This window comes from Papio anubis, chromosome 11 (genome assembly GCF_008728515.1).
Source record: "Papio anubis isolate 15944 chromosome 11, Panubis1.0, whole genome shotgun sequence".
Taxonomy (NCBI): domain Eukaryota; kingdom Metazoa; phylum Chordata; class Mammalia; order Primates; family Cercopithecidae; genus Papio; species Papio anubis.
The window spans coordinates 37,333,146-37,345,373 of NC_044986.1; the positions used below are offsets into that span (position 1 = coordinate 37,333,146).

Genomic DNA, 12,228 nt, shown 5'->3' on the forward strand with positions numbered 1-12,228 from the left:
AATTGATGGCCTGCCTGTGCTGTCCATGAGTGATACAGTATCTCTATAGGGCTCTCCACTTTGCTGGGTCTCTTACCGACACTCATGCTCTGCATAGGTACCCTCACATTTTGAAAAGAGATGCTCCTATAGGTTATATAGTTTCTCCACCATCACACAGGTGAGAAGTGGCACAGCCCAAACTTAAACCCCGGTCTATTTACACTCCAAGCCTGTACTCCTGCTCATGGCCATATTTTAGGCCTGTACATCACTTTTGCAATGAAGGGACTGGTGGAAGTCCCTTCCACCTGCAGCTCTAAGGCAGGGAAAATTGAGAGGTAATAAACCCTGCTTCCAACTAAATGGAGAGGCAGTAAGGAGATTTTCAGACACAAATCTGCTCTTTAAGAGCAGTTCTGTCCTGTCCCCACCAACCCCCCGTGGTCCTCATGTCCCATGATGTTTGTACCCATGAGTAACAGACTCTTGGAGGGTAAGGCAATTTGTACATCACCATAGCATGGCAATTATCTCGGCACCTGAATTTATTTAGGCATTTTCTTCCTAGAGCAAAGCTATGGACTGAATTCCCCCTCCCAACTCAATTTGTAGGTTGAAGTCCTAATCCCCAGTATGATGGTATTTAAGACAGGGCCTTTGGGGTCATGAGAGTGGGGCTCTCATGATGGGATTAGTGTCTTTTTGTTTGTTTTGTTTTTGAGACAGTCTCACTCTTATCACACAGCCTGGAGTACAGTGGCGCGATCTCAGCTCTCTGCAACCTCTGCCTCCCAGACTCAAGTTTTTCTCATGTCTCAGTCTCCCAAGTAGCTGGAATTACAGGCATCCCCCACCACACCTGGCTAATTTTCATATTTTTTAGTAAAGATGGGGTTTCACCACGTTAGCCAAGCTGGTCTTAAATTCCTGGCTTCAAGTGCACCTGCCTGGGCCTCCCAAAATGCTTGGATTACAGGCATGAGCTATGGTGCCTGGCCCTGGATTAGTATCTTTATGACACCAGAAAGATTGCTTGTTCTTGCTCTCTCTCTTGCCATGTGAGCAGGGGAGCATGTGAGGACACAGGAAGAAGCCAGAAAGAGAACCCTCACCAGAAACTGACCCTGCTGACATCTTGATCCAGAACTTTCAGCCTCCAGAATGGTGAGAAAATAAATTCCTGTTGTTTAAGCCAACCCATCTCTGTACTTTGTTATTGTAGCCCAAGCTGACTAATACAACCAGCCAGAATAAGTAATAAGATTAACTGAAAAGCCATTTTCAATAAATATATGTAAAATCACTTACTTTGAAGGATTGATATCGTTCATCATTTAACACAGCTTTAACTTCAGAACTTTCTCCATCTTCAATAATCTCCTAGTGGACAGTTGAAAAATACTTTAAATTAGTGATGTTAGACAATTACTGTCTAAGACTCTCAAATTCATGGATCTAGTTGCTTGGTTTCTCATGAAATGTGCATGCATCGCATCCTGGGGTATTTCCTTAACTGATCTGGAGAAAACAAGACATTTCTCTATAATCTTGAAAATGCTAGCTCATCATATATCCAAGGACCCCTTTATGATCCTTAGGAACAAAGATACAAATGGTTAGGGTCCAGATCTACAGAATTCCAAACCAAAATCTTTGCTGAAAAATGTATGTCCAAATATTGGTGATAATTTTCTCTTCAATGAATATGACCACTGAAATAAGAAGACTTTTCCATTGAGAAGGTTAATTTTGGACCCACCAAAAAGCCAATCTACATTCAAGCCCTTGTGATATCTAGCTCAGAGCCCCCTCCTCTGAGTATAGTTGGGATAATTGTCCTTAAATAATATACCTTGCACTTGACTATATAGAAACTTACTACCAGATGACCGACTTGCTTTGCTGGGGAATCCCTAAACACCGTTCAATAAATAAGCACAACCTCCAGCACTCTCCCTGGAGAGATGTAGAACCAACTCCACTTGATGTCAAATGCACCGCTGCTCTAAGGTGGCGCCTCCAGGTGGAACTGAGGTCCTCCACGCAGCCACTGTTTGAAATCAGACCATTTCCCTGCTGTCAAGCTTGTAAGTCACTTGAGTCTTTCACTGTGATTAATAACAATATGGGAGAGTTCTGTTTCTACTAGCTGGCTCCATGTAACCCCAGCTATGATAATATTAGGGTATGGATTATACATAACATACCTCTATCTATATGTTATAGTAGGTAGCTAGTCGGGCATGAGCGGAGCAGGAGAGGGCTCCCCGCTCCCAACCAGGAATGTCAGGCGACCATCAGGTGATGGTCCAGCAGTTATCACGCTATGGCTCTAAAATGATAATTGGTTGCAGCTGGTGCTAGAGAGCGGTAATTCCCTGATAGTCTGGCAGTTATCACACTATAAAATGATAATTGGTCACAGCTGGTGCCAGGGAGAAGCAATTTCCCAATAGATAAAAACACTTGAAATTGGTAATCAGCAGCTTCCAGTAAAATCTCAGGAATTGGGTGAGTGGGCATGAGCATGCACATTAAGAGACAAAATGGCAGAGTATGATTTTCTGAGGCATTCCACTGGAAAAGGGAAGAATGCCTCAGGTGAGCATGCATACAACTCCGGCAGACACACTGTGCCTGCACCCCTCCCAAGCACGAGGAGGGCACTGTGCACGCGGGTGACTCACCCTAAGGGAAGAATCATGGGAAAAGGGATGCAGGACCCCGGAAGTATGCCAGTGTATAAAACCCCAAGTCAAAAGGTCAAATGCTGCACTTGCCCTCCAAGTTGCCTACTTGGGTCTCTTCCAAGTGTACTTTCCTTTCTTTCCTGCTCTAAAGCTTTTTAATGAACTTCCACTCCTGCTCTGAAACTTGCCTCAGTCTCTTTTTCTGCCTTATGCCCCTCAGTCGAATTCTTTCTTCTGCAGAAGCAATAACTGGGGTTGCTGCAGACCCGAACGGATTCACTATCAGTAACTCTGACACCTGCCACCACTAATGTATCTTGGTGCCATGTGACTAGGATATTCACTATATATATATATATATATATAAACACACACATACACACACACAGAAACAGGAGAGCGAGAGGAACGTGTATAAAGGAAAATTTGTGATGTACACCACATCTACATAGTTGACAGGAAAATCTGTTAGCTACATCTCTCTCCCCCCTCCCCACCTACCAATTGGGAAGTGGGACAAATCCCATTTCACCCTTACCTCTATGATACACTTCACCTTGGACCCCAGGCAGGGAATTCCTTCTGTGTCCTTCATACTGATGATTGTGAATGGCAGAGATTTCAATACAGAAGCTGCTCTCATAAATGTCACACAGGAGTCTTCATTTTCTCTAAACTCACAGTTTTCAGCCAGTATATCAAAGGCATCCTAAAGGATAAAACCAGATAAGCAAGAGATCTGCTTCCAAGCCCCTGAGTCAGTGGTCACTCACAAAGGCCTCTTGCTCTCCTTTAAATATTGGAATACCACTTGAGTGTTTCCTTCTAGGTCAGGATGGGGTTTCCCATACCCTTGTATTCCTCTATTGTGTCATGGAGTAAAGTTGAATTGAAAAGACAGGTACCAGAGTGCATTATACAGAAACTTGGAGTACACTGCCTTTAAACATTCACAGATGATTTAACTAAAGAGTGCTTTGGTGCTCACAGCATCTTGCTAGTCATGACTCAGCATAATCCCTCCTTCTGTACTATCTTCCCACTAGCCTGTGGCTAGAATTCTGCCTTGATCACTGAGCATCCCGGTAAAACACAGCGCTTAACACAGGCTTGTTGAATGAATGAGTTTAGTCATAGGCACACTGACCCAGAGCCAGGATTATTTAAGGTAGGGCATGTTTGCATTTCTAGCAGGGGAGGAAGCAGCTGCAGCTGTGTGATCTCATGCTCGGCATATCCATTAACTACAATTTCCTGGTCTTTCCAACACAGACATAGAGCTGGAAGTCTAGAAATGAAAAGCTCTGTATTGATCTACTACTACATGTTTCATCCAGCTAACCACTGACTCTAGGCTAACAGACAAGCAGTTGTGAGCTTTGAGGGCCAGGGCCGTTCAAAACACCATGACCAATCTGAGGGCTGAGTGGAGCTTTAGATATGATCTATCCAATTTCTTTTTGAATAGATGAGGAAACAGGCTCAGAGAGAGAAATTGACTTGCCCAAACTAGTGAATATCAGAAAGGCTGGAATCTAGGTTTGCTCAATTTTTTGGTTTCCCAGCAAAGGCTGTTGATGCATTGTTACCATTTCTATGTAATTTACTCTTACTATGTTTTGAACTAATTCCAATATTTGTTTTTTCAGAATATTTGCCTTTGACAAAGTGTTGTGCCCATTAATGACAACTCTCTGTAAATAGTGATCTGCTGTCTGTAAAGAATATAACCTAAATGTATTTGTCCATTTCCGGAAGGAAGGAGACCCATTCTTGATAGAAAGAAGGATAGAAGGATCAGAGATCAGGCTAGGGCTGTGGGTAGGTGGGAGGAAAACTTTCCCAAGTTTTCAGAAAAATTTATAATTTAATTTGTGGCTCCATGGAAAGAAGCTGCAAGCCCTTCGTTTGCCCTGGGTGTTGTTGTCAAGTCCTGTTACCGTGAATATCTGGTTACAGTTGTTTAAAGTGGTTCTTCTCTGACACGCATACTGGGAGATCTTTTGTACAGCAGTTGGTAGAGTCTTCGGGGGGCCTGGACTGGTGCTATCTGAATAGTCTCTTCTCACCTAAACAAATGCATAAGCATCCATTTTCAATAAAAATTAATAGTAATAATAGATATATATGGAAAAATTTGGAAGTAGTTGTCTGTGGTTGGAGGATAAAATTATAGGAGACTCAAAATTTATGTTATATACATCTCTAATATTTGAACTTGCTATTATCAACATGTATTTTTTTGAAATCTGAAAAAAAAACATGAAAAGACCTATCAAATATAACCTTCCTTTTCTATGAACTTATGTACTTATGGTCCAACCCCTCTTCCCAAAGATTCTAGCACAATTGCTCAAATATTTGGAATTGAGAGCTTAATTTTTTGTTTTGTTTTCTTTTGTTTTCTGAATGATCACAGTAAGAGAAAAAAAGGAATCTCCTGCTTTTCTGGCTGCCAGAATATCAAGGCTTAAATATTTTGAAATATTTGTGTATAAATGCGTTCAGGAAAATAGCTACCACTCATAAGGTGCCTACTATACTTAACACACTGTGTTAAGTGCTTTACATGTATATTATTCTAATCTTCATGACCATTTTGTGAGGCTGGCATTATTGTTATGTCATGTTATAAAGGAAGAAACTGAAGCTTTGTAAAGCTAAGTGACTTGCCCAAGGTCACACAGGAAGTAAGCAGAGAATCTAGGGTTTACCCCAACTCTGTTGATTCTAAGCTTATGTTCTTAACCATCAAGCAAAGAACAGTGAAAATCACACCCATGACACTTACAACAAGCTGGTGTTTTCCTGTCATCTCCACCGGTTTCCCTGCTCCTATACATTCTATCAGCCAGGAGACATCAAGGAGTTCTGGTTGTGAGCTAACTTGTATTTTCTGTACTTGAAGCCACTCCAGAACATCTGAACCCGAGTTGTTCTCTGCTACAATGTGGGTGACAGAATCACTGCAAAATGCAAGACAGAGTTACCAGTTGAAGCATCTTTCAAAAATCAGAAGCTCTCCTCTTTCCTCAAGGTTTCTGAGCATTCCATCTGCTGGAGAAAGACACATGCTAGACCTAACCATAGGTTGGAGAATTTAGGCCTGCATGCAGATGAATTCTTTCTACATTAATTAGTGTGGCAACAGTGGTCTGGATTACATGTCAGATGCATGAAAAATAAAGACAACATTAGCAGGACTGAGGTGTTGATGGAAAACCAAGGTCCAGAGAAGATGGAAGATGAAATTGCTCTTAAAGTAGCACCTATCATTCCACATGAGGTTTTGGCATGCTGCTCCGTTTTTACTAGTGGAGGACTTTAATAATCCAACGGCTTTCAAACTTGTTTGACTGTGACCCACAGTTAGAAATACGTTTTATATCATGATCCAAAGTAAACATAGAAATAGGTACAGATGTAGCTATTCTTACATGGATTAAGCAACTGTCTTAATCCACTTAGGCTGCTTTAACAAAATACCTTAGACTGAGTAATTTATAAACAACAGAAACTTATTGCTCACAGTTCTGGAGGCTGGGAAGTCCACGATCAAGGGGTCGGCAGATCTGGTGTCCAGTGAAGGGCCATTCTTCATAGATGGCACCTGCTATGTGTCCTCACATAGCAGAAGGGGAAGGCAGCTCTCTCGGGCCTCGTTTTTAAGGACATTAATCTCATCCACTAGGTGGAGCCCTCATAACCTACTCACCTCCCAAAGGCCCCACCTTCTAATATCATTGTCTTGGGGATTAGGCTTCAATTTATGAATTTTGGGGTGACACAAATATTGAGACCATAAAACACCCCATTAAATGTTCTCACAGTTTATTATTAATAATAAATTAATTATTTATAACCAGCCTTCAAGAAATTTTGCTTTACATGTTTTCAAAGCCTGGACAGGGATCTTCTTCTTAGCAGGTACTTAGCACTTACCATGTTTAAGGCATTGGCCAAGTGCTTTACCTACAGCATCTCATTTGGCTCCTCAATAAGCGTTACATCATTCACACTTCAAAAATGAGGAAACTGAGGAACAGAGAGGTCAAGTGACATTCTAAAGGTCACACAGCTGGCAAATGATGCTCATCTTTTTTATTGTTTTTTCTGGGCCAGATACGTTATTTCTAGTTTTTAATAAGTCTTCATGGTCACCCTTATATTATTGCACTCAGTGATTTTTAAGATCCTTTCAGTTCAAATAGTCTGTAAATCTGAGCAATAGCATGAGCACACAGCATACCCAGGCATCAAAGAGAAAACACAGCAATATTTTCTCTTTCTCCTCCTATTTTGTTTCCTTGATTTCCTCTTTCTCCATCTTCTTTTTTTGATAGAATCTGATTCATGAGGTATTTTTTTATTTACTATTATATGCACAACCCTAGATTCCTTGTGATAGTGGTGGTGGTGATGGTAGTAGGAGGAGGTTGGGTACCAAAGAAGACAAAGGAAGTTCCTGGACATTAGTATGTTATATGAAACAGACGGCTTATGGTGTGAATTATGACAGGACATGAGGCATGAAGATCTGCCATGTTCAGAGAAGGAAAAGAACATGGTGTGAGCTGGGAGAGGCAGCTGGTTGGTGGAAGAGCTGTTTTGTGTCTAGTCCTGAGTGACACACCTAACAGGCAGAACTTAGGGTTCTCCTGGAAGAAAAGGGTCAGGGGCCAGCCAGAAGGACAGGGAGGAGAATGGCCTGGGTTGGAGTGGAGAGTTTATATTGGGAAGTAATTGTAGATGCAGCTGAATTGGTAGGGACAACTACGTTCTAGAGGGTCTTAGAAGCCTGTTGAGGTTTGATCTTATTTTCTGGGGTTGTGGAGTCAGTGAAGGCTTTTGTGAGCAGAACATTGATGGCACTACAGTGTTATTTTAAAAGATCAGTCTGGTACATAACAGTGATTTGGAGGGGAGCATAATGGGGTAGGGAGGGTTGGGGAGCTACTTAGGAAGATGAAACGATAGTGTAAGTGTGAGATGATTTTAACCCAGTCTGGCACAGGGAGGCAGAGGAGAAATATGGTGGACATCTGCATCAGCTTACCTATGAAAGATGAAGTCGGGGAGGGAGTCAAATAGTACTCCAGCATATTCATCATAGTAAGGTAATGGCACTTTTGGTAGAAATCGAGATTTAGGAAGTTGCGTCTCTTTGGGGGAAGGGGTGGAGCAGTGGAATTGAGGTTTATTTCAGGCATGCTGCATTTGAAGGACAGCAGGAGATCCAAATTAAAATATCTGGTTGACAGTTGGGATCTGAGGTTGGTGCTCAGAGAGATGTGGGGGCTGGGGTCAGAGCTGAGACCATCTGGACGGCAGGATGTGCAGCAGGCCCAAGCAGAAATAAGTTGTGGCAAAGCAACGCTGTACAAGAATTAAAGGAAGATGGATAACTGCTTCCCTATTCTAGATCCACATTGTTCCAAAATTTATGTATAATAAAATTCCTGAAGGATTCTTTGGATCAAGGATTAATAGGAATTGTTATTCCATCTATATTTCTGCCCTTTGGAGGAAAACATTATTATTATATTATTATACTTATGATATATTCTTATTTATTATAATATTATTACAATAAATAGAGTTTTGCCTAACCCTGAGAGGGAGAAGTGTATGCCAAAGAGGACCCCTCACCGCCTACGCTCTTACCACTCCCCTCTACTGCATCTTCTTCTGGGATTCTCCGAGACAGTGTGGGAATGTCCGCGCTCACATTGTTGGGTGAGAACCACATGCATTTCTTAATTAATACAAGTAAATTTGCGGATGACAGGCTGTACATCATATGAAGGAAGACTCTGATTGAAACTCCCAATTCCTGTTCATTAAGCAACTAGCAAACAAAACAAAACGGCAACAATAATCTTAAGCACACACAAAAACCAAAAAGTCAGGCCAGGTGTGGTGGCTCACGCCTGTAATCCCAGCACTTTAGGAGGCCAAGGCGGGCGGATCATGAGGTCAGGAGATCAAGACCATGCTGGCTAACACAGTGAAACCCTGTCTCTACTAAAAATATAAAAAATTAGGCGGGTGTGCTGGAACATACCTGTAGTCCCAGCTACTCGGGAGGCTGAGGCAGAAGAATCACTTGAACCCGAGAGGCAGAGGTTGCAGTGAGCTGAGATCGTGCCACTGCACTCCAGCCTGGGTGACAGAGCAAAACTCCATCTCAGAAAAAAAAAAAAAAAAATGGGAAGAGATGAACTTGGAGACGTTAAAAATTTCTCCCAGTGAATAATTAGTTGGTGGAGCAGGGATTCGATCTTATAGCTGTTCTCATCAAAGTCTGTGCGTTTGGCCATCCATTGCTTTGTGTTATTTGGAAAAGGAGGGAGCTGCTCACTTCCTCCTGTTGCAGAGGCACAACATCTGGATGGGTATCATAATAATAAGAAAACTGATTTCCTCCCAAGGGCAGAAATACAGATGGAATAGCACCTCCTATATAACACCAGTAAATGTATCGCCTTGCTGCTGCCACATAGAATTTATGTTTTGCTATTTTATGTACAATATTATATGGACTAAACTAGACTACAGGACATGTAGCACTGCCCCAGAAAATCTGAAAGAACAGCTGCCATAGCCACACATCAAGACGGAGCAGCCACAGGGAAGCTGTCAGGCTCTCTGGGCTCTGGGTTTTCCCTAAACCTCCGAGGGAGTTGGATGAGCCAAGGGGGAGCCCTGGACTCATCGTCCAAATTCTGGCCTCTCATCATCCACTCCTACCCCCCTAGTCCATCGCCACCATCTCTTCACCTAGGATTCCTTTGGACACAGCCCTGCCTCTGATGGGGACATTAGAATGCTGGGGGGTACAGAGGGGAGGGGGCTCAAGGCACTATTAAGTAACCAACAATAAATACTGGCATATAAAGGGAATCAGACTAGAAAGAAATACTCCCCTGACTATTAGCAAAGATAATGGTAATGACATACACACGTGCAGATATTCCTACTTAATCCTCACAATAGCCTTGCACAGTAGGCAATATAGTCACAGAGGAGAAAACCAAGCCTGGGGGCGCTTACATTTAGCTGGGGTTCAAACCCAGGTGTGCCTGACTCAAGCAGCCTCTTAACGTTCTGCTAGACTGTGGTTAGATGCCTGAGGGGGGCTTTGTTTGCTTGTTTGAAATGCTTTTCTGTATTTTCTCATTTTCTGTAATGAACTATCTATGGTCACTTTTCTACTTGGGGGAAAATATACATGAATGTCATTTTCAAGGACAAATAAATCTGTGATTGGGGCTGACGTTGTTTCTACCTTGCCCATAGAGACCCTGTCTTCCTTCTTATAATAAAAGGTGACAGAAACCATCAGGTAGCCAACCTCAACCTCAGAGATCCCAAGGTTCTGCTGAGACGGCTATTCCTGAAATATCAGTGAATTCCATCTTCTCCTAATTTCTTGGCCATGACCAATTGTTAATGCATTGGACTGAGTTTGGGAGGTCTTGAACCAATTATAGCAGTTCTGAGGGAACTGGGATTGGTCCCTCAGCCTCCTACAGGGAAGAAGATTCAGGGTCTCCTCCTTCAACTAGTGCTTGACTGTCAGGTGCCCAGCTTGGTCCTTGGTGTCCCTGAGGGCAGAGAGAGTGGCATGGTCTCTGGGTTATCCCTGGAGCCCAGCACATGGCCAGATTTGTAGTAATGGTAAAAAGATGATGGTAGACTAGATAGATGAATGAATGAATTAATAGCTCTAAAGGAATGTCTCTCAAACTCTAGTGTCTACCAGAGACATCCAGGAAGCTAGGTTAAAATTGAGGTTACTGGGTCCCATTACCAGACTTCAGAATCCCTGGGGAATTGCACCTGGGGCCCAGGAATATGCATTTTGACAAGCTCCGTTGGTGATTCTGATAGAGTCAGTCTGTTTTCGTTATCTACTGTTGCATAACCAATGATCCCAAAATATAATGGCTTAAAAAGGCAACTATTTTATTATATCTCACAATTTTGTGGGTCAGGACTTCAGGCAGGCTTGGCTGGGTGAACCCTCTGTCCTGTATTGTTCTGCTGAGATGCTGATGTTCCCTGTGGTTCTACATTCTGCAACCTTGGTGAGGATGGCTGGAAAGGTGGGCTCAGTGCAACTAGGGACTGGGGATCCAAGCAACTTTATGCGGTCTAAGACGAGGCTCCAATGTCTTATATGAGGCTCTGGGGTCCCAGAGCTTGTGTTCCAGAGAAAGTCACGCAGTGTCACTTCCACTGTACCTTACTTTGAATCAGTCACCAGCCCTCTCAGATGCAAAGGACAGGGAAATCGCCCCTCTCTCTCCACGGGAGGACCTATGTTTTAAAACCAGCCTACAACTCCACTTTGAGAAATACCACTATAGAGAAAGATCTTTTCCATTGAACTGCCAGAGCCTAGATTTGATTCCCACTTGAGCCTTTGGCCTCAATGACAGCAATGTTTTCCAACATGGTACTCGTTTCTCTGCAGAGACATGACATAATTTTAGGAGGTACACAACTGAATATTTAAAAGGCCTATGTGTTCATTTATATCTATATTTTAAATTATGCATCTCAGATCATAGTTTTTATAGATATTATTCCTTAGAAAAAGGCTAATTTTATTTTAAATGAGTCAGTTTAGGAAACAATTAAAAGAAACACACTGGCCAGGCGTGGTGGCTTATGCCTGTAATCCTAGCACTCTGGGAGGCCCAACTGGGTGGATCACTTGAGGTCAAGAGTTCAAGACCAACCTGGCTAACATGGTGAAACCCCGTACCCACTAAAAATACAAAAATTAACTGGGTGTGGTGGCACGCGCCTGTAATCCTAGCTACTCGGGAGGCTGAGGCACGAGAATCGCTTGAACCCAGGAGGTGGAGGTTGTAGTGGGCTGAGATCGCACCATTGCACTCCAGCCTGAGTGACAGAGCAAGGCACTGTCTCCCCGCCAACAAAAAAAAACAAAGAAAAGAAACAGATTATGTATATATTATAATAATAGATGTGGTAAAAGATATTACAAGAATCGTGACTGTGGCACTCAGATGTCTGAAAGCCCTGGGTTATGGAATTGACTCACAGACTTCAGTTGTGCATTTTTTTCCTCAGGTAACCATTTTTCTGTTCTCCCCGTCTTTCTTTTCCTAGTTGGTCCTGCCTTTCACAAAGTATAATTAGAATAATCCTCCATGAGGAAAGTGGCAGCTATTTTTGTTTGCCTAGGCATAGACTCTTTCCCATCCTCTGTCTGACTTTCTGGATCCTCATGGATGGTCACCTGCTGTTTTCTTTCCAGGGAGAGGTCATTCCTGATTCTTCCCAAAGTAGGACTTACTTTGTAAACAATGACTTAAATAGTCATTTACAGTTAAACTGAACTGTTTACAGTTTAAAAACCCTTCTACCAATTTCACTTAGCAACTAATCTGTTTCAGGATCCTTGGAACAGAAAGATCAGGCAGTTATGTTTGGTTTTATGGCAAACTCTTACTAGCACCACAAAGGACAGGCTTCTGTTTCCAGTCCTGCTGTACTTATGACTGAGACGATCTTGCCTCGA

General features: G+C 42.5%; 1 protein-coding gene across 2 annotated transcripts in view; it reads right to left on the minus strand.

Annotated features, from left to right (window-relative positions):
• The window catches only part of DNTT (DNA nucleotidylexotransferase), a 35,617-nt gene that overhangs the window by 16,483 nt on the left and 6,906 nt on the right, over positions 1-12,228 (minus strand). For both annotated transcript variants that reach the window (XM_009215063.4, XM_003904054.5), the window contains exons 2-5: positions 5,464-5,638; positions 4,613-4,741; positions 3,211-3,381; positions 1,291-1,362 (exon numbers count right to left, since the gene is read on the minus strand). In XM_009215063.4, coding sequence (XP_009213327.1) covers positions 1,291-1,362; positions 3,211-3,381; positions 4,613-4,741; positions 5,464-5,638 — 547 coding nt within the window. The remainder of the gene's footprint in view (positions 1-1,290; positions 1,363-3,210; positions 3,382-4,612; positions 4,742-5,463; positions 5,639-12,228) is intronic.